The sequence below is a fragment of the Perna viridis genome, chromosome 10 (assembly GCF_037379345.1).
Source record: "Perna viridis isolate PV_CMFRI_1.1 ecotype Kerala chromosome 10, ASM3737934v1, whole genome shotgun sequence".
Taxonomy (NCBI): domain Eukaryota; kingdom Metazoa; phylum Mollusca; class Bivalvia; order Mytilida; family Mytilidae; genus Perna; species Perna viridis.
The window spans coordinates 26,315,382-26,336,317 of NC_142454.1; the positions used below are offsets into that span (position 1 = coordinate 26,315,382).

The window sequence follows — 20,936 nt, forward strand, 5'->3', positions numbered from 1 at the left end:
CCCAAAGGAAGAAGAGATGATTTGTTTTGCAGCATATATATGTTGAAACCTTGCATGATATGAGTGATCAAAAGTTCAATGTGTAGAGACAGCCAGCGTCAGGAGAAAATCAACAAATGATATACAACCGAAGAACAGAAAAACGTACACACTGAAAGAAATTTGGCAACTTTGACATTTCCAAGGCTGACTAAATATTTACAGGGTTTCATTGTAAAGAAATGAAAAGTTAAAGATGTCTAAGAACGTGTTATGAAAAACTAAATAAAAAAGAATTACTACATACTTTCATTCGTTTGTTTTTGGAAAGTTTAATAAAACAAAAATACAGATATATATGGAACAAGAGTTTTCAGCATAAATCCCAAAGCCTGTTTACATACCTATCACGGTTTGACGTTATATTCTTATGGATTTAATTCTTGACTTGATATTCTTGAAATTCATGATTTCGATATGTTAAAGTTAAGGACAAGTGCAGACTCTATATAACCTATTTTGTCTGTCTATTTCGCTTTCACATACGTGTTCACTTCAAAATATCAAATGAGTGTTTCATATATAGCTATAGATATATTTCAGTTTGCTTGACCAAAATACGTGAAGAATCTAATTGAGAAAATAGTTAAAGTGATGGAAACAATATTTTTAGGGAAAATTAGATAACTATTAAGAAAAAGCGTAAATATCTTTATTCGTTAAAATATTTAAAATACTGGAGAATAAAATAATACAGTGGGTGGAAACAAGTACCCATAAATTTATTGACTGAAGTTTTTGCATTTCTGAAATTTTCTTATTTTATTATCCTTAATTCAAAATTAACGAAAGAATTATGAATATTTACTTCTTCTTAAAGAAGTATTTAATGTAGAACCCATGCGAAGGAACCAGTACAAAATTTACAAAGTTCAAGATTAAACGTGCATGAAAACTCTATAGTTTGTCATAAGTCAGCGATTTTATCTTCTTTTTTTTTTGTTGTTTTTTGTCTTTGGTCATGTATGTCCTGTCTTACTTTAGTATCATTGTATCAAATTTCACCCGTAAATAATGCAATACTGTTCTGTTCCAAAGTATATAGGTATGGAAGAGAAACAATAACTGGGTATTATGATTATGGTTTATATAATAAAAATGGATAGGTTCCATATTATGATAATCACAAAAAGGGGGAAACGTTACGTCTGTGTTTTTCCTTCACAAAGGCCTGTATCATATCTATGCCGTTGCGGTTGTTTCCAACTTTTCGATTTTTCAATATTTTCATTTGTTATACTTCTCTCTCTTGACTATTGCCTGGAGTTTTTGCATTTCTGAAATGTTGTTATTTAGTACCCTTAATTCAAGGTTAACGAAAGAATTATGAAGAGTTCGTTCTTCTTAATGAAACATTTAATGTAGAACTCATGCGAAGGAACAAGTACAAAAATTTACAAAGTTCAAGATTAAACGTGCATGAAAACTCTATAGTTTGTCATGAGTCAAGGATTTTATCTTCTTTTTTAGTTTTTTGTCTTTAGTCATGTATGACCTGTCTTACATTAGTATCATTATATGAAATTTCACCCTAAATAATGCAATAGTTGTTCTGTTCCAAAGTATAGATAAGGGAGAGAAACAATACCTGGTTATTATGATTAGGGTTTATATAATAAAAATGGACAGGTTCCATATTACGATAATCACAAAAAGGGGGAAACGGTATGTCTGTGTTTTCGCCCCCCCCCACGAAAAAATTTAAATAATGTTATATACCATATTTGTGTTTGTGTCGATATATATTTCCTGTGCGTATGTTCAAGAATGTTGAAATGGAATTTTCCGAAGTTGAAGAAGGATATATTTATTCATGTAGCGTAAAATTATTGAAACATTTTTACGACTTTATAGCATTTTTGTTATATTATTACTACAATGCATTCATTTTTGAGAAAACAGTGATAAACATTTCAGCTTACATCATGCACAGACACAAACATTTTGTAATTTTAAAAGAGGAACTACCCTTAATATATGTCCCTTTTAAAAGTTTTATTATTTATCAAATGCAAACTGTTTTTGGTTAGACTAGAATAATGTCCTTATAAGGTAGAAATGTGGAATAAATGGCATAGAGCTTTTTAATACGTAAGAAATAAGTACTGATATAAATAAATTCTTAGAGACTGCCTTTGGACTTGTAGTGAGTCTATGAGAAAAGGAACTGACGATTGGCCGTATAATGGATAGAAATCTTTGTCAGATTCATTTACTGGTATGGGATTAGACAAAATATTTTTGGAGAGGGTAAAATAAAATCGACCTTTTTTACGGAGTGAATCAAGCATGTAACTGCATGGAAGAAAATGGAAACAGATCGTAGATTTCAACAATGCTTATATATCCACTAAGTCTTTGTCGGTCTACTTGGAAATAAAGCATCGTATGTTAATTATATATATTGTGGTCGCGATGACTTTTAATTGTTTTTGTATGTTTTTGTATTGTATTTTTTTTTATTTCTATGTTTGTTAAATTACTAAAAATATGTAACATTTGCCATCCAACCACTTAACAAGGGTCTAAGTATAAACGCAAGATACGCATTTCGTGCTTTTCATGCTAATGAACATCTTTTACTATTAAAAGACTGAATTAAAGGATTTATTATGCTAAATAGAAAAATACTGTACATATTATGCAAACGTGTGAACAATTTTGTCACGCTGCAAACTACAACAAAAATTCAAAAAATACGTGCGTGTACGATGTTAAATCATGAATAAAAGATAGATGCCAAATAATTTAATAAATTGTATAAAAAAACATTAAAGTCTTTTAATGCGCCAAAAGTACGTCTCAAAATTGTGACCTGGGTGGATTACACGACCGAAAAGCAATTTACTTCTAAACAAATGTTACAAAAATAGTTTAATCACAATAACGTTAAAATGTTTTATCCACCGATATTCCCTTGTAATTCTCTTTTTTGGCAGTCCACCTAATTTGTAAATGTCTAATTAGTGTGAGTAATAAATGGGTTGTCTGGGTGTAAATTTGTTAGTTGTCAGAAAAAGAGAGGATTCACCCATCATAGTCCCCGTTTGACGGCGAACACGATACAATATGACAACCACTACTTATCATGAATGTTATTTGGTCACTTCATATTAGTCGTAAGTGCAGAAGATCATGGTAAAAGACATAAAAATGAAGTAACTTGTCAAACGTGATGTGTCAAAAATGTTTCACTTTCAACTCACAAAAGAAAGGATAGTAAAGAAAAGAAGACTGAACTTCAAAGTACATCCAGCTTAACATTTTTCACCCTTTGTGCTATTTGTAAAATCTCTTTTTTTTTAATTTTTGCAACAGTCATGCTAATGTTATTCAACAATTTCTCTATCGTGACAAAACCGGTACCGTTAACCTTCCCCCGGCCCCCATAAAGACAACTTTTTGAAGAGCAGTCAAATAGAAGATACATGTTATGTGTATATATATATATATACAAACGTCTCAGAATGTGACGACTCTATTCGCTACACTGTTCCATCGGATAAAATTGATACAGGGAAGATACATAAACGTATAGAAAGGTCTGCAAAATTCCCAACGATGTTAGAACTGTCAAATTTGCGATGCAAATTTTTGGTCGTTCCCTCCGCCTGCACTAAGTCCAGCGCCCTAGACCACTAGCCTAGCTGGCCGAGTGGTCTAGGGCGCTGGACTTAGTGCAGACGGTGTTGCCATAGATGTCACAGCGGTACGAGTTCGAGTCCCGCGGAGGGAACGACCAAAAATTTGCATCGCAAATTTGACAGTTCTAACATCGTTGGGAATTTTTCAGACCTTTATATATATATATATATATATGTTTGTCGTTTTGGTTAGTCCCTTTATCAAAGTATTAACATAGTAGTGTTTTCAAAATTAGGAAATTGAATAAGAAACCATTGGAAACATATGGCTTTAAAAAGGGGATTTTACTAGAGGATTTTATAAGGGGATTTAATTCTGAAAAAAAATCATTTTTTTCATTTTTCTCATTGAAAAATTTATCTTCCTTGAAAAGCACAATAACCAATTTACGTATACGTTTTGTGAAACAAATGCATTTGTGAATGGTCATTTAATGAATTTGAACTCGGTGGTTGGATTCTGGAAGGCCAGGAGATACTTTTACTACTCAAGCAGTGCATTTGGTCGGCGTCTCCATTTTGTAATGGAATCTGACTTATTCTATAAACCTGGAACATACAAGACTTAGTGACATATGGAACGAAAAAAACAAAAAATGAAAATGTCTTTTATTCTACAAAAGATAATAAAACTTTCATATGAAACGAAATAAATAACAAATGTGAAAATCTATTTTAAAAATGCTGCATGTAAATATTAAACATTTCAAATGAATTATGGAAACATACATATTTTTCAATGTAAAACATTTAAGTTCATAGTTCTAATTTTTCCTTCTGTTTTCTTATGTATATTTTCGTGTCCTTTTATTGAAAAAAAAATCTTTTCATAAAACCTACCGTTAAATTTATATATTAAACTATGAAAATCCGCTGTTCTCTGTCTGGAGTTGGTTCTAAGACTAAGTTCAAAATGTACCCTTACAAACAAGTCATGTTAGCTATTTCATATCTAACTAGCTCTTCACATGTCATTTTGTTTAATGAAACATTCGATTAAGATCTCGTTCCAATGTAAAGATAAGTAAATTTACAAGTCATATTCTAATTAAGATATCATTTTATACTGGTCAGTTTGCATTCCTATCAATTCATATTTACTGGAGTGCGAATAGATATGTCACCTGCCTCAATGTTTCTAAATTAAACGAAATTGATCATTCATAAATTGATAAGATGCAACATGAAGACCGTTATGCCAATTACAATCCAATCAGAAGTCTATTAAAACGATATTTGACATTTAAAATGGATGGCAGCAGGTTGCATATAGAGCAGAATAAGTCACGGAAATACGGTCGCTATGAAAACTTTTCAGAAATGAATAAGGAGCTGTTTCTACTTTCAGCATTTGTCACTCGAAAGATTGCCTGAAGGAGTAATCAAGGGAACCAAGGTTATAGCGGTAATCAAAAGAATGTAATCCAGGGATAAAGACCAGACATGAAAAACAGATATACACAACAAAGAACATAAAGTAACTAAAATCATACATACAAAGTAACAAAAGCATATGAGCAACTCGGAATCCACTAAAAACTGGGAGCATGGACCAGGTGCACCGGTAGGGTAAGCGTCCTCTGCTTTTCTAGAAACACCCGCCGAGTTGCTCATAAAAAGTCAAGTCCGGGGTAGACAAACGAGGACAGGAAAACTATGACACGTTGAATAAATCAATCAGTTTTCATGGTGCAGATGGATACACCATAACGATTCCACGAGTTCATGATGACAACCATAAAACTTCTGTAGTGAAGAGAACGAATTGGCACTTATTGCTTTTATGGACATGAATGTATATAGCCAACTTGCCAACTTGCTCAAGTTCAGTCGATGTCTTGGATTACGCTTACAAAGCATCGAACTATGCTAGTTTAAAAAATTAGTTCAATGTTGACAATATGTAAGACACCTTCGTTTCTGTTATTTTCCTAATTAATTTTGTAATATCTGGATTGATATCAATTTTATCAGTGTCCATAAATATTAAGTATGTAAGTCGTTATAAAACTTACAGACCCACAAAATGTTCTATACAGGCAAAACAAATTTTCATGAATTAACAAGTTATTTATAGGTTTTCTCTTGAAATTTATATGATTTTTTCATGTGAAAGTTTTACGTGAAATTTATACGCTCAGTTCATGTAATCACGTGAAATTCGTGTGAAAATTATGTGTAGCGAGTTATGTTCAAGTGTGCACCACATGCATTACGATTATTTCAAATAGACCAAAAATATAACAGTCATTCCTAATAATTTAATTTTATCATCTAAATTCAACGATTAAATCATTCAAAAAGATTTTGATCCATTCAGAAAGCGTGTTACTTCTGAAATTATTGACTAGTAACTAAAACAAGCAAAACAATGTATAAACTAACAAATAAATGGTTATTAAATCAACTGTATCTTAGAATAAAAAATATTCCATTTTAGATTTACTTCATAAAAAAATAATGATCAGTAGTTTTGATATGAGGCAAACTTTGGCATGTCTGAATTCAACATAAACAGCATCAAATCAAATTGAAAGAAGTACATAAAATAATAGACAAACTGTAGTAAACTATAATTTATGAACCAACAAATCTATAACTGCAAAATTTAGCAAAGTAGCGAAGGAAACAGTACAGAACGACAAGAACAAAAAATGGGAGAAACAAACTCTATATCATTTCGCACAATTCAAACCTATTCGTCAGACAAACGTACGTCCTCATCGTCTGAATAAAGCTGAAATATTGCTGCTCGGACGTTAAACCCCAACAACCAATCAATCAAACTGATCGAGTGAAATACAAAATTCGTATTTGCTTAAGAAATAACCAGTGCAATTATATCTACATCGTAAACGAAATGATTGATAGTTAATTGCTGTATCGTAACAGCCAATAAAATTCGCCAGATGTTCTGGTAAATTTCTGCTTTTTGTTTGTTATCATTGCATGGTCATTACAATCAGCTGATTGACCGACACTTATATTTGCACGCGCCATTACACTGAATCAAAGAGCTAAGTTATGTATCACTGGTGCCGACCATCTTTATCTGGAATAAATAAACTTTATATAAGTATATCATTACATAGATACGAAAATAACAATAAACAGAGTCATTGATTTGCAGACGATCTGCTAATGATAATGACCGCTTCCCTTGTAGTAGTCTTGTACTTGTCTCTTGCTTAAATTGTTTTAAACCGATCCTATTCTTTTCGGTATTGTATTTCACATGCATACACTAAGTTGTTGCGACGTTGTTTGTTTTCATAATTGGCATTTCTATTAATATACAACTGGAAACATTTGTGTTGGATGGTGTTTATTCTTTTAAAAACTGTCGTCCGAAGAGTTCTGTGGTGAGCATTAAATCTGGGGTGGGTTTCTCGAAGCTATCTTAGGGATAAGACTATCTTAGGATTCGTCTCTGTCCTAAGTCGTGTTCTCGAAGTCATCATAAGTTAAGAGGAGTCGCAATTTTCATCCTAACTGTAGGACGACTAAATAGGTGTCTTAGGATCATCTTATCGAAACAAATTACCACAGAATGACCGGCACGCGTCGGTTCAACCATATTTTTTAAGGAATGTGTATGATTTTAAACTTTGACCTGATTGTTTCACGACTCAGTGACACGTTATTTAATAACATTTTGCTACTGTTTCTATTTCTATACATACATGTGACAATCGAAAATCAGTAACTTCCTTCGGTCTGTAGATTCACTCGCATGCATATATGCATATAATTAGGAAGCATAGCCCCACCCCCGATAATTAAATGGTTTTTGCCTTATCATAAATGCATTTTTGTTTATTTTATATAACAATATCAACCACTTACCCGTATTTAATATTTTTTAATAAAAACATGATACAAATTATAAGTTAAACATTTCACAAAATATACTTAGGATGTCTTTATGACGTCTTAACTTGGGGCATGTCTGAGATAGCTTCGAGACACAACCTAACATTGTCATAAGATTATCCAAACTCCATGGGACGTGACCTAGGACATATCTTATGATAGCTTCGAGAACCCCACCCCTGATCATCATATCAACTGTTAAAGATACATTTATAACAAATTCAAAACTGTTCATTACTATCAGTGTTAATACATGTATCATTTGTTTTAATTTCTTGTGTGATGGATTTTCCAATGTTAGGGTCATGGACATACAAAATTTATATGTCTCAATTTATGACGCACCGTCATTCGAGATGACTGTTCATTATGAAGAAACTACTTCTTGCAGAAAAAAAATCAAAAGCTTATTACCATCTCAAAAGGTCAACTGCCCCCACTTAAATTTAAATTCTGGTCTTGTCATTGTTTTCACTTTTTGATTTCTAATATTGAAATTTTATAATTTCGAATAAGTTTGAGATATAAAGAGCCTTTGTTTTACATAAAGAGTGGCGGTTACCCCTGATAGAGATAAAAAAAAAAACACAAAACAAATTTATAAAACGTTTCATTATTTGAATGTCCACCTTTTAAGCACGTTTTTAAAAATCGAAAACTTGCAGCTGTGACGAACGCAATATGTGTCGAACTTCAGTCGAAACAAAACCATCTGCATTTAAAAGGCGCAGGGCTCATCAGGTTAATTATTAAAAATTAATCTTCTACCTATTACTACATTAAATATGAGTATTGGAAAAAATGAAATACTGCTGCACATGATTTTCATTTAAGATCAAAAAGGATAAATTGGTGTGTAATATATCATCGATAAACGAGCTTGTGGCTGGTACAAGATGAACAACTATGACACAAAGTTTGATTGAAATTAAAACCATAATTTAATGGATGGAATTTCATACTCTCAACCTGGTTCATAAGTAATGACCGGGATACAAACATAAGTAACCTTTAGTATCCATCAAATATAGAGATTTATTTGCATGAAACTAAAAATATAAAAGAAAAAAAAATACTTGTCTTAAGTATATTCTAAGAGGTTCTATTGGGGGTGAAATCGATAAGAGCATTTCCGTCTTGGTGAATTGCAATGATTTTTTTCTGCCTATTTCCAGATATTTCAACGTGTAAAAAACTATAGTTCCGTATTTTCTTCGTCAACTTACCACGGTCACTGTATTTAGACAGGCACGTGTACACCTATATAGTAGGTGGACTGTATAATTGGTATTGTGGCCACCCCTATCCATTTCGAATGAACTAAAGTTTTGCATCAATATCATATTTTTCAAAGTGTTAGTGTAATTACAGCGTAATTAAAAATATAAAAGCAGAAAATATTTGTGCCAAAAGAATGGAAAGTAGGAAGTCGATAGTACCAAAATAATATTAAATTGACTATAACATCTGATTGCACATATTAATGGTGGAGTTTATGTGAATTATATTTGTCAGAAATTACGGCTTTTATCCTTACATTCAGTAAGGAGAAGACAGCGCCGATTCTGCGCCACTATAAAATCAAAATATCAAGCCTCCTATGGTGTCCCCCAGAATTGCAATAAAAACATTCATCATTATTTAATTTTGAATTGAAAACCGCTTTTCTGTTTAAACAGATCTTAAGACAGAAAAATGAAATGATAGGTACATTAATACCTTTAATTAATTTTGTTTCGAGTTTGCTTTGAAATAATATATCAAGTATTCACCAAATGACACTTGAAATAGATGAAATCTGGAGATAAACATTGAGATTTTGACAGGACTTATGGCGTTATCTTCTTAGATTTCTAGCAATAATCATTCATGTTTTATTACATAAAGAAGAATCTGACGAGTTGTCACAGGGAATGAAAAATATAATGCCAATTCTTATAAATAAACAACACCGGTGACTTGCAGAATGCAAAGTGCACAAAATGAAACCTGACGATGACTGTTTTGTGAATTTCTTTGAGCTTTTTCTGTGCTGCGTGTAATTCGATGTCTATTTCATATTTGAGTATGGATTGTTTACGTGTTGATTGCGGCCTTTTAGTTTTGAGAACGCATTGTTTTGGTAGTCTTGGTAACGTTGGGGGAAAACACTGGTGTCTGTTTTAATTGTAGACTTTTGGATTACACATAAAAATAACTACCAATAACTTGCATATCAATTGTATCAAGACACCAAACAAGAATGATAATATTTTCAAATGAAACATTATTATAAGGTAGACATTTTTTTATTAAACTGAAGAAAATAAGCCGTACTCTATACATCGCATCACGTTTTAAGTAGTACTCAAGCTAAGAATCATGCAAAATGTGATTCATGGTTGGCGAGCCTAAATATTTTTATTTTTGATATTTTCTTTAAAATATCATAGCAAACAGAAAATAATATGTGACTTTTCATATAACACTTGTTCATAGGAGATAAAAAGTAAATAGAATGTACTGTAGAATTCAAAATTAAGGGAGATAACTCTGTAAATGACACTAAAATACAATAGAAACTGTTGGATTTTCAATGTGAATTATCTCATTTACAGAATTTGCATGATTCTTACAAAGACTGCTACTTAACGTCAAAAGACAGTAGTAGTTACCCATATAATTTACATATTAGAACAAATGTTTCTACCATAAGCTCTCAAATTTAACAAGACCCATTCTCCATAGTATTTCATCATTTTAATTATAGATTAATTTTCTACATTTTCATATAATCTTGGTATTTCATTCTTACTTATTCCTAAAAAAATGATATTTCATTTTTGAAATAAAAATAATAATATTTAATTGGTATTTTGTATTTAAAGAAGAAATACGGTCGTGTATATTATTGATAACGATTGGGTTTTTTTAACGACCTTGAATACCAATACAGGCCTCATACGGTCGATGTTAGCGGTTAGCATAGAACCAACTAGTGTAGGTGACGGAGCCCAGCCTTCGGGATACCTTACGTTCTGGACTACTCCCAGACTCCACGTGGGTCAGAGAGCGTTTCTCCACTCTAACTATTTAGGAGCACGTAAACGTGCAGAGTGTATATTATTGACTGTCCTAATGTCTTTATATATTATACAACGGTAGGTACTTTAAAACTATATATAGGTCACTGCGGTAAGAATTATGCAAACGTGTGAAAACACAATATAAAAATGTCGTAATTCAGTTTTATAATAATAATAAAATAATCATATATAACAAGTATATGGTTAATTCCGTACCTCACACATATACAAATATATGTTCCATGAGGACAATCATAGCTCGTACATTATTCGGTGCTTTTGACGATGTCAAAGTGGTCAAATAAATAATAATATTTCTGTCAATAGGTGTCGCCAAAACAACAAGATCTTCTTTGATTAAAAATAATTTTACTGTCATCAGGTGTGGTTAATTGGAAAATTAAATTTGTTTCATGGATGGCCTTACGATGACCGAAGTATGCAATCGACTTGTTTGTCTTTAGTGTGTTTTACGCTTTCATACTCGACATAAGTTTTTTTTTATATATTTTTCTATTTCATAGACAGCACACTTCTTGGTAGGACTAAGGTAGCTATCTGAGCACTGACAATGCTTTAACTGATAGAAATTTTTAAAATAATAGACACTTCTGAAATGATTTAGTATATGGAAATATAATGCATGGACTTACGCGTTCTAATAGCAAGTCCTTACTCAGAACTTTGATTGGATCTCATTAGGAATTTTTGATTGGATTGGGGTATTTTTAAAGCTTAAGAAATTTATAAATTTCTTCAGAAAAGAGTCAAGGGGTGTCTTTCACAACTAGCCGTTTACGATGTGGTTACATGTAACTTTGAACATTGCTAGGGCCGATTTCTCGAATTTTCAAATTCAGCACTGAGTTTTGCCAAATTTGCTGTATGAACAGACCATATACCAAAGAAAAAACTACTACCACAAATTATTCCATTTATGATTCAGTACATGCACATATGAAGTATCAGGACCTGAGATCTGGCTTTGGTTTCATGAGATCAGATTTTTATTTTCAATCTTTCAGGGCCAGAATATTTATTTCCAAAATCTGTCAGGCCCCACCTCAGAATCATATGGTCGTCCCCTAAGTAGATTTCTTCTAAATGAAATTGTGAAATACGAAGAAAGGTCACTTCACATGCTTTAATATTTTAAAAGCATTACCTTTAGTCAGGAGTACTGACATATGTATATTCCCGCTATTTTTTCTTCTCTTGAAAGGTGTAATAAAATTGTGTTATTCTCAAAACGCTCGTTTATTCAACCACTCTTGTCCACTATTACCAAGTTGGCTTGTGCATGATACGTACAAGGTTAGAAATGAATTATTTCGCCCTAATGTCAATAGTGTTTGACAATGTGTCTTATTTCGTGTCGTCTTTTTTTTTTTGCTTCATTTTGATGTTCTGTTACCGTGGATTTTATTACCATTGTTATGTTGTCGGGGCCTTGCAGAACTTACTTAGTTTGTTTACACACGGTGATCCGTTGAGGGTGCTAGCCGAGGTTCCTCAGAAGGGGGTGCTAGGACATTATTTGCCATTTATTCACCAAAATGAAAAATTTTCTAATAAAAGGAGGGGCGTCTGCACCCTCTGGATCCGCCACTGTGATCTACGTAATCGTGTATTTACTATTTTTATAAAGGCTATACGATGGTGCGTTTCTAGAAAAGCAGAGGACGCTTACCCTACCGGTGCACCTGGTCCATGCTCCCAGGTTTTAGTGGAGTCCGAGTTGCTCATTTGCTTTTGTTACTTTTTATGTATGATTTTAGTTACTTTATGTTCTTTGTTTTGTATGTCTGTTTTCCATGTCTGGTCTTTGTCCCTGGATTACATTCTTTTGATTACCGCTATAACCTTGGTTCCCTTGATTACTCTTTTAACAAATTGTCGGCATTCCAATGGAAAAAAATTGTGCTCCTATACATTCACCATATATTTGTTCCCTTTTTCTACTGTGCAGATTTTTAGTTAGATGCTAGTTTTTATAGTTCGTCGAATCCTAACGCGTAATGGTCATAGGTATATAGACAATTTTAGATTTCTTAAGTGATTACAAAACAAACTAATTAATTAATCACTCAAAACAACAACAACTTAACGACAAAAAAATAAAGAAATGCAACAACATGAACAAATCACATAAAATTTGAACCATGACAGGAGCGAATGGAATCAAATTAACAAAATGTTAACTAACTTATCTGTAAGGGCACTTTCGAAATTAGTGAACTGCAAAATAATAATAGTGTGTAAAAGATATTCATCTACACAAAAATTCTTAAAAACTGAAGGGAAAATCAAAACGAAAATCAAAATTGAAAAAAAATTCTGGCCCCACAAAATTTGCCAAGCCCACCGCGCTCCTCCTCAGAATTTCTCTTTTTTTGGTCCATCTTGTGGGGTAAGGGAGATAATCACATACCTATTTTCGCTGAATTAACCTTCCATTACCGATAGAGGGCACTTAATTTATGCTGTCGCCATTTTCTCAACGGTAGCTGGTCCATTTGTTAAAGTATATTAATATTTTATGTTTACATTGCTGCATGCAATACATTCATGGTAAGCTTTCGTGACATTATTGTTGAAGTTGCATATCGCACCGGTTATTGTGGCGCTTATTTGTATTAGTGGCCTGTGACAGTGTGATCGTCACACTTATGTAGGGACTTCCGTGAAATTTTATTATCATGATCATCATAGCATCTCGAATAATTTGTTTTAGGTTTAGTAGTGAATTAAATAAATATTCAGTTTGATATTTATTCTTGCCCTATCTTTGATCTTTTTAAAGAAATAACCGACAGAGCTGCCAGCTCCTAAAAAATTTACCCAGTCGACTGTTAAAAAAACATCAAAAACATTTACCTTTGCATTTATTCTAATTTTAGATGTTACCCTTTAATTTGATTGGTTTATTGAATAATATTTCACCTTAAGCCATTTAGAACAACTAAGTATTTCAGCGGATTCAAACATCCTTTCCAGTTCTAAAATGGAAAACTCCAAATTCGTTAGTATATTTTTTTGAATTTGGTAACTTTATGGTGAATGAATTCTGGTATTGAGCTATTTCAGTTTTTGACATTTTGTAATGAAATTTTGCATTATCTAACAAATGGATGGAGCAGGTGATTTAAAAACATTCTACCTGCGAAAACAAACATACATTTATCATATATCTAAATTTTGTAGGGAATATAAAAATGACAAGGATTCTTGTGTGTGTAGGGATTGAAGTTCAGAATTTTTTCCACTAGCTAACATTAGCAAGTACTGAAAATCTATACTTGCTAAATGTAAGTTTTTGGGCTATTTCTGGACTTTACCAATATGACATATATAATTCTGCTAGCAAATTTTAGCAGGTGGATATAATTTTAACCAGCAAAGTTGAATTTCAACTTGCATTTAGCAAGTATTTCCCTTTAAATTCGATCACTGGTGTGTGTAAATTACTGTCCACCTTCATCATGTAAACAAATATACAGAACATTCCAATGTGTATAAGCTGTTTAAATTCATTTCAGAAGCGTGAATGAAAATCAAATTCATATTTGATAAAATTATTAAATGTAATGGTTTAGAAAAGTTATATTCTTTTAAAATCACTTACAAACGTACATGGTAGCCCTTACCACATGCCACATGCGCCATCATGTATGAAAATGAGAAATACAATCGTCAATGAATGAAACATTGTACCTGTCCATGCATGAACACTGACTTTATAAAGCAAACGACTGTTGCCATACAGGTATCTAACTTTGTTCTACTTAATTTGCCCTTTCCTTCATTATAAAAATGCAAAGCAAAAGTTTCACTAGCGACCATTTCAACAGACCGCATAAAGTGTACAGCCAAATATGGACAAACATGGCAGGTCTAAGATTACAGTAAAAAGTCACGAGAATGTATAAAAGTACCATACTTTTCCTATCAGAATCCAAATAAATCATGGAAACTCCATTTTATCATTGTTTTACCACAGGCTGGCCATTTATGCTGAAATTGTAAAATAATGCACCATGAATGGTCAACCCATGGTAAAACAATAATAAAATGGAGTTTCCATGATTTTCTTAATTTAATCATAAGCACCCATGAAAGTCCATTAAAATTCCATTGTCCTCAAGGTTGAAGAATTTGATAAAAGTAGTGTAACTGTTTTGTTATGCTTTCAATTTTTGAAATATTTCAAAGAATTGATATCTGCACTCAACTCTTTGGAATAAAAAAAAGTAAAACAAAATGTATAATGTATAATTTTTTGGTTCATTTTGGCTCTAGAGTAAATGAATATGTTAATCATCAGGGTTCGAAATTACTATAGGTCCAATAGCCCGAGTCTAGATATTTTGGTGTCAGTCTAGACAAATTTGAATTGTGTTGGACCGAGTGTCTAAACGAAATTTACAAGTACCGACTTCTGGATTTTTGATTCCATTCCAACATCATTTTTTCATTTCTTTTACCTGATCACAAAAGTGCTTTAAATAAGCAGATTTTTATTTGTGCCTGTTATAAAATTCGTGACTACAATCGAAGTTAAATGTGAAGGTCATGATAACATTTGTCAGGCTTAACTTTTCTTTTCAGGGCTAGAAGGATTCAAATCTGTACAGCCCTGTTGTCTAGAGTAAAAACCAAACTAATTTCTATCTTTGAATCATTACCAACTTCAATAATGTTAACAAAGTTAGAGTTTTCCAGAACTTTTACTTTTCAATCATAAATTTAAAAATTTACCTCTGTTTCAAATTTATATCGTCATAGTTTTTGTGATTGTGGCAAACATGGTCTCCTAACATAGAAATTAGTAATATTTCAAAGGCTCTTGATTATCTGTCCAAAAGTTCATTTACATGAAAATATTTTTTTATAAATGAAGGAGATGCATGCAGTGGATTTTGAATTATCTTATAGGGTAAGGGTGTAACAATACATTTTTTTCTCAAATGATACATATCGCAATATTGGGTATGTTTAATGGGTACATTAAATTTATTTAAAAATAGCATCGTATCATTAGTATTGTAGTTGGCCACAACATGCCCTGAACCGAATTCTCCCCAAAAATACTGCGATTTTGGTATATACATGTAGGGTGAATTGTTTCCCCCTTATTTTAGGGTTCTAAGTAAGTGAACCAAAGACACCTACGATGCATCAACTTGAGAATAAACTTTTTGTCCAACGATGTGTAACATTCTCTGTCCTTTGGACCTGTAGAAACAGTACAACTCTGCAAGGAGGAAACTATTCAGGCAGAAACTATATTTTTTTAATCCAATGATATGTAACATTCTCTGTCCTTTGGACCTGTAGAATAGTACATATCTGCAAGGAGGAAACTATTCAGGCAGAAACTATATTTTTTTAATCCAATGATGTGTAACATTCTCTATCCTTTGGACCTGTAGAATAGTACATATCTGCAAGGAGGAAACTATTCAGGCAGAAACTGTATTTTTTAATCCAATGATGTGTAACATTCTCTGTCCTTTGGACTTGTAGAAACAGCACAAATCTGCAAGGAGGAAACTATTCAGGCAGAAACTATATTTTTTTAATCCAATGATGTGTAACATTCTCTGTCCTTTGGACTTGTAGAAACAGTACAAATCTACAGGGAGCAAACTATTCAGGCAGAAACTGTATTTTTTTATGACTAGTCTGCATTCTTGTTCAATCTGTTATCATTTTGCTACATGTATCGTATACATTTTATACCATACAAAATTAACATACATTTAACAGGTTGAACAAGAATGCAGATTTGTACCAGAGCTTTTTATTAGAGAAGTTTGCTACCACAAAAGGACATTAATGTAAAAATTTTGAAATAACCTGTAAAACTTGACTTCAGGTCAAATATTAACTATTGACCTTTTCGTGTTTGTTATCTCAGGCTTAAAAACTCATAATCAGAAAATGGTATGTTAAAATAAAAATAAATACATACTTGATTGTTCATGTAGTAACACAATTTAAAGTCCTTATTCAAATACTGTATGACCTTACTTATACCTCATTGTTTTTTTTTTCAGACATGAAGTTAACAAGTGTCAACTTCAACAGCACAATTGATATGTAATGTATAAATCTATTCTATAGATGCAATTTAATAATGATTTGATCAAACTAATATATTATTTTATTTTTGTCTTGTCTGTATTGTACATGTCTTGTCCTGTCTTGTCTCATTTGATATTATTGACTATTGACATATTGTATTTTTATTATGAACATGTCTTGTCTGTTCATTGCGTAATATATTATATATTGTGTGATACATGACTAGGATTTAATTATCTCTTTCTTTTCAGCAATGCTTATCTTGATGTAAATTTAATTTTTGACCTACATGTATATTTATAGCACATGACATTTATAATTAGATATTTATATGTAAATGAACATCAATGAAATGTGAAGTGTAATATTTAGCAACTGTTTTGTTATGAATAAATGAATAATCTAATTTTGTTTTTGTAAAGACCATAAAATTATAAGTTCTTGATTATTAATTTTAAATACAGTTTGTAGGTGTATGTAGTATTTTTCCATATTTTTAAAAAAAGATCTGTATTTTCTTCTTTTGTATTTTTAGGTACTTCATTATATTGAATATGTCCACGGTCGATGGCACTTCAATGAAATCAGAGCCATATTTTCAAGATTGTACCTTCTACAAAATGTTGCTATGGAAATTTTCATGGCTAATAGAAGTAAGTGAAGTTATATTTTCAGGTATTTGAAATGAAAGGCCATAGGGTAATTTATCCATCCATATTGAAAATTGCACTTTCTTGTCTAGAATTGTATGATGATTAAAAGGAAATGGCCTATCATTTTAAATTTTAATAAGTGAAGCCAAAAATGGCCTTCTGGGCATTGCCTCATAAAGTTTATGTAAGACTTACAAGCATGCAAGTCTCTTTGTGAAACAATGCCCTGGTGAAAATCATTCAAAGCCTAGGTTATTGTATTTACAACATATTTCAAATTTTTACCATTGTCACAAAGAAAACACATCTACATTGCTGTTTAAATCCTTATAAATATTGTTAAATTTTTCAGAAGGCTTTAGCCCCCAAAAAAATTATATTATGTAATACATGTATACTTGCTTATAAAAGAAATATTTGTCATTCTAAATCAAAGTATCATTCTTCATATGTTTACCTGAAGTTTTTTTCTGGTTATTTTGAACTATTGTATGTATTTTTTAGCTGCTGTTATGTTTGCCTTCCCGGATCATGCAACCCTTAAGAAAGTTATTAATGCATTACCTCGTGTGGGAGTTGGGGTGAAATACGGTCTTCCTCAAGCAAGGTATGTGTACCCTAGTCAAACATTCTGAGATATGTTCGTTCTGAATCAAGGCATGTGTACCTTAGTCAAACATTCTGAATATGATCTTCCTAAAGCATGGTATGTGTACCTAAGTCAAACATTCTAAGATATTTACTTTCAGTTTTATATAGTCTCCATAATTTATACTGATTTACTAAGCAAATTGCACCTTATGCTATGTTTTTAGGCACCGCCGCATTCCTAAAACCCTCCCCCATCTGTGACTTTTATTATGGTAAAATCCAGAAATTTTCATATCCAGTCCGGAATTGACTTTGAGTTATCTAAGGAATCATCTGCACGCTTGACAGAAATGTAAAAAGTACCGTGGGAATGAGGCTGTTATTTAACAGTGATCATTAAAATGAAAGTTTGTCTTGTGGCGGAGAGATGGCTTTTATTTCTTGCCACATCTCATATTCCAGTAAAGTTTTAATGCCATGGAGTATTTTATTTAACTTCTCAACATCCTATTAGTTTACTTGAAAAAAAAAATCGGAAAACTTGCTTCTGATAAAAAAAAAAAAAGCCTCCCTCCTGCATCAATTTTTTTAAAAGGTGGCCTGAGAACTTAGGCATTTTTTCTGTATGGCCTTACATATCACAATTGTGAGTTGATAGATTATTCTTGTATTAAAAAGTGTTGAAAATTACACAGTGCATGATCATTATGGCGCATAGGCAGATCAAATGTTTACTGTCAATGTTAAAGAATGTTAAAAATTTTGGCCAACAGATACGATACATTACTATATCAAAACTTTATATAGATTCGGTACAAATGGTAACAGTATAAACATAAGCTCTGGTGAGCTTTTCATCAAATGATATTGATTCATCACATTGTAAAGTGAAATTTATCCTATTTAAAGCAAACTTATATGTAGACTGACTTAGTTTGGATCTTACTGTATGTATTTAATTTTTCAGGAGAATGTCTCAAGCATCAGGAAAACAGTTGTTTAAATTGTCCAGTATGATGCAAAAATGGCAACGAAGAGAAATTTCAAACTTTGATTATCTTATGTACTTAAATACCATTGCAGGTATGGCTTAGCATTATTTATCAGTTATGGCCTTAAACAACGTCAATACGTCAGGGGTTTTATTTATTTTTTGCAATGCAGGTACCTTTGGTTATGTAGGAGATACTTTTAATCGTTTTCTCTTTTAAACATAATTTGAAATTTTAAATTCTGGCTGTACCTTTCAGTAGCTTAGAAGGGTAAAAGTACCTGGTACTGTCTCTTAATGAAAGGCATGTATGTTATATATGCACCTGTTCAAATTATATTGACCAAGGATGAAGTCTGAGGTCAATGTAATCCAACAGGTCCATATATTACATATTGACTGAGTGAAAGTCCTTAATTTACATATTACATATGTAGATAATGTATTTTGGATATGGACTTGAATGTTGTAATATTTCGCCATGACTGGCTGAGAGTAAGTACAGAACGGAACGGTTTATATCAGGATCTAAATTTAAAAGTATAGTGTCAATATACATATAAAAGGAACATAGTGTCAATATATTTAAAAATAGAAACAAGGCTTATAGCCTTTGCATCACATGATCATAATAACCAATGAACAAAGAAGACTGTTACACCATATGTAATATAATGAAGTATTTGGGTTATATGTATGTTATTGAGTCCTTTGGCAATGGATATTACATTTGTTCCATCTTTTTGTCTCCCACTTCTATGCAATACATGAACTGAATTTTAGTTGTGACACATCTTTATACCTTACCTTGTCAGTGCTCTTATGCTTTTATTTCTTATGGAAAATTTAAATAAAGGTTTTTTTTTGTGTACTTCGAAAATTCAAAATTCACCAACGAATGTCATATATACCATGAATATTGAGAGATTTATTCCCCTTGAAAATTGAAGTTTTTTTTTTTTTTTTTTCAAAATTTTTTATTTTTGAACTTTCATTGAAAGTTGAATAGCATTTATTATTGAACTTATTAGATTTTTGTTACAAATATTTCGTGTTTGTAAGTTCCTTTTAGTTTCATTTTCCTTTCTGGAATTTCTGATGTAGATCATATTGAAACCCAAAGACCTGTCTGCACCTTTTTGTTTATTTCTGGGATCTGAAAAGGTATTTCAATGTAAAATCTTTATTATCAATTAATGCTTTTTTTATCTTGTAGAACTAGATATTTATCATATTATTTTATTGGTATGTTGTTACACAAAAAGGTGCTTTGCTTTTAGTATTGGAATTTAACGCTATGTTAATAATGTTAAAGGTAGAGCAACAGTCCTTTTCACAAAAAATCTTAAGTGTAAAATTAGTCATAAGTTATGATGTCAAACTAAATAAAAGTATTGTGACGTCATAACTTACGACTAATTTTACACTTACAATTTTTTGTGAAAAGGGCAACAAGACCCATTCTCATGAAACCATGGAGTCATGTAAGGAGACTTACATACCATTTAAAAATTAAAAACAATCTATCAACAGTTAAAAAAATAATTTGTTGCACTCTCCTGAATCACCCATAAATCATTTATGTTTTAATTTTGTGTACATTATTTGTTGTTTGTATTTTTCAGGAAGGACATACAATGATTTGAATCAATATCCTGTGTTCCCTTGGGTCATAGTCAATTATGAATCTGAGGAACTTGATCTTAGTCAACCAAATAACTTCAGAGATTTATCAAAGGTGAGAAAAAGGAATTATTAACATTTTGGTCTGTTTTAAAAAAGCAAATTGTTGTGGTTTAGGTCATCATTGAACAAGTAATACCAACTACATTAGATATTGCACTTTCTAAATTACTGTACAATATGCAGCATATAGTGTCATACATTTGTATGGTAGGTTCCCAATCAGAATGTAGTGTCTGGTTGTTATAACAAAGTTCCCTGTTAGCTACGTCAGATGTCTTATTGAAATGTCAGAATAAATGCTTTAAAA

General features: G+C 31.7%; 1 protein-coding gene across 8 annotated transcripts in view; it reads left to right on the forward strand.

Annotated features, from left to right (window-relative positions):
- Nucleotides 1–20,936, forward strand: part of LOC148605159 (neurobeachin-like) — a 169,948-nt gene that overhangs the window by 127,719 nt on the left and 21,293 nt on the right. For all 8 annotated transcript variants that reach the window (XM_088548659.1, XM_088548653.1, XM_088548657.1 and 5 more), the window contains 4 exons: nt 17,244–17,361; nt 17,866–17,968; nt 18,920–19,035; nt 20,569–20,681. In XM_088548659.1, coding sequence (XP_088404785.1) covers nt 17,244–17,361; nt 17,866–17,968; nt 18,920–19,035; nt 20,569–20,681 — 450 coding nt within the window. The remainder of the gene's footprint in view (nt 1–17,243; nt 17,362–17,865; nt 17,969–18,919; nt 19,036–20,568; nt 20,682–20,936) is intronic.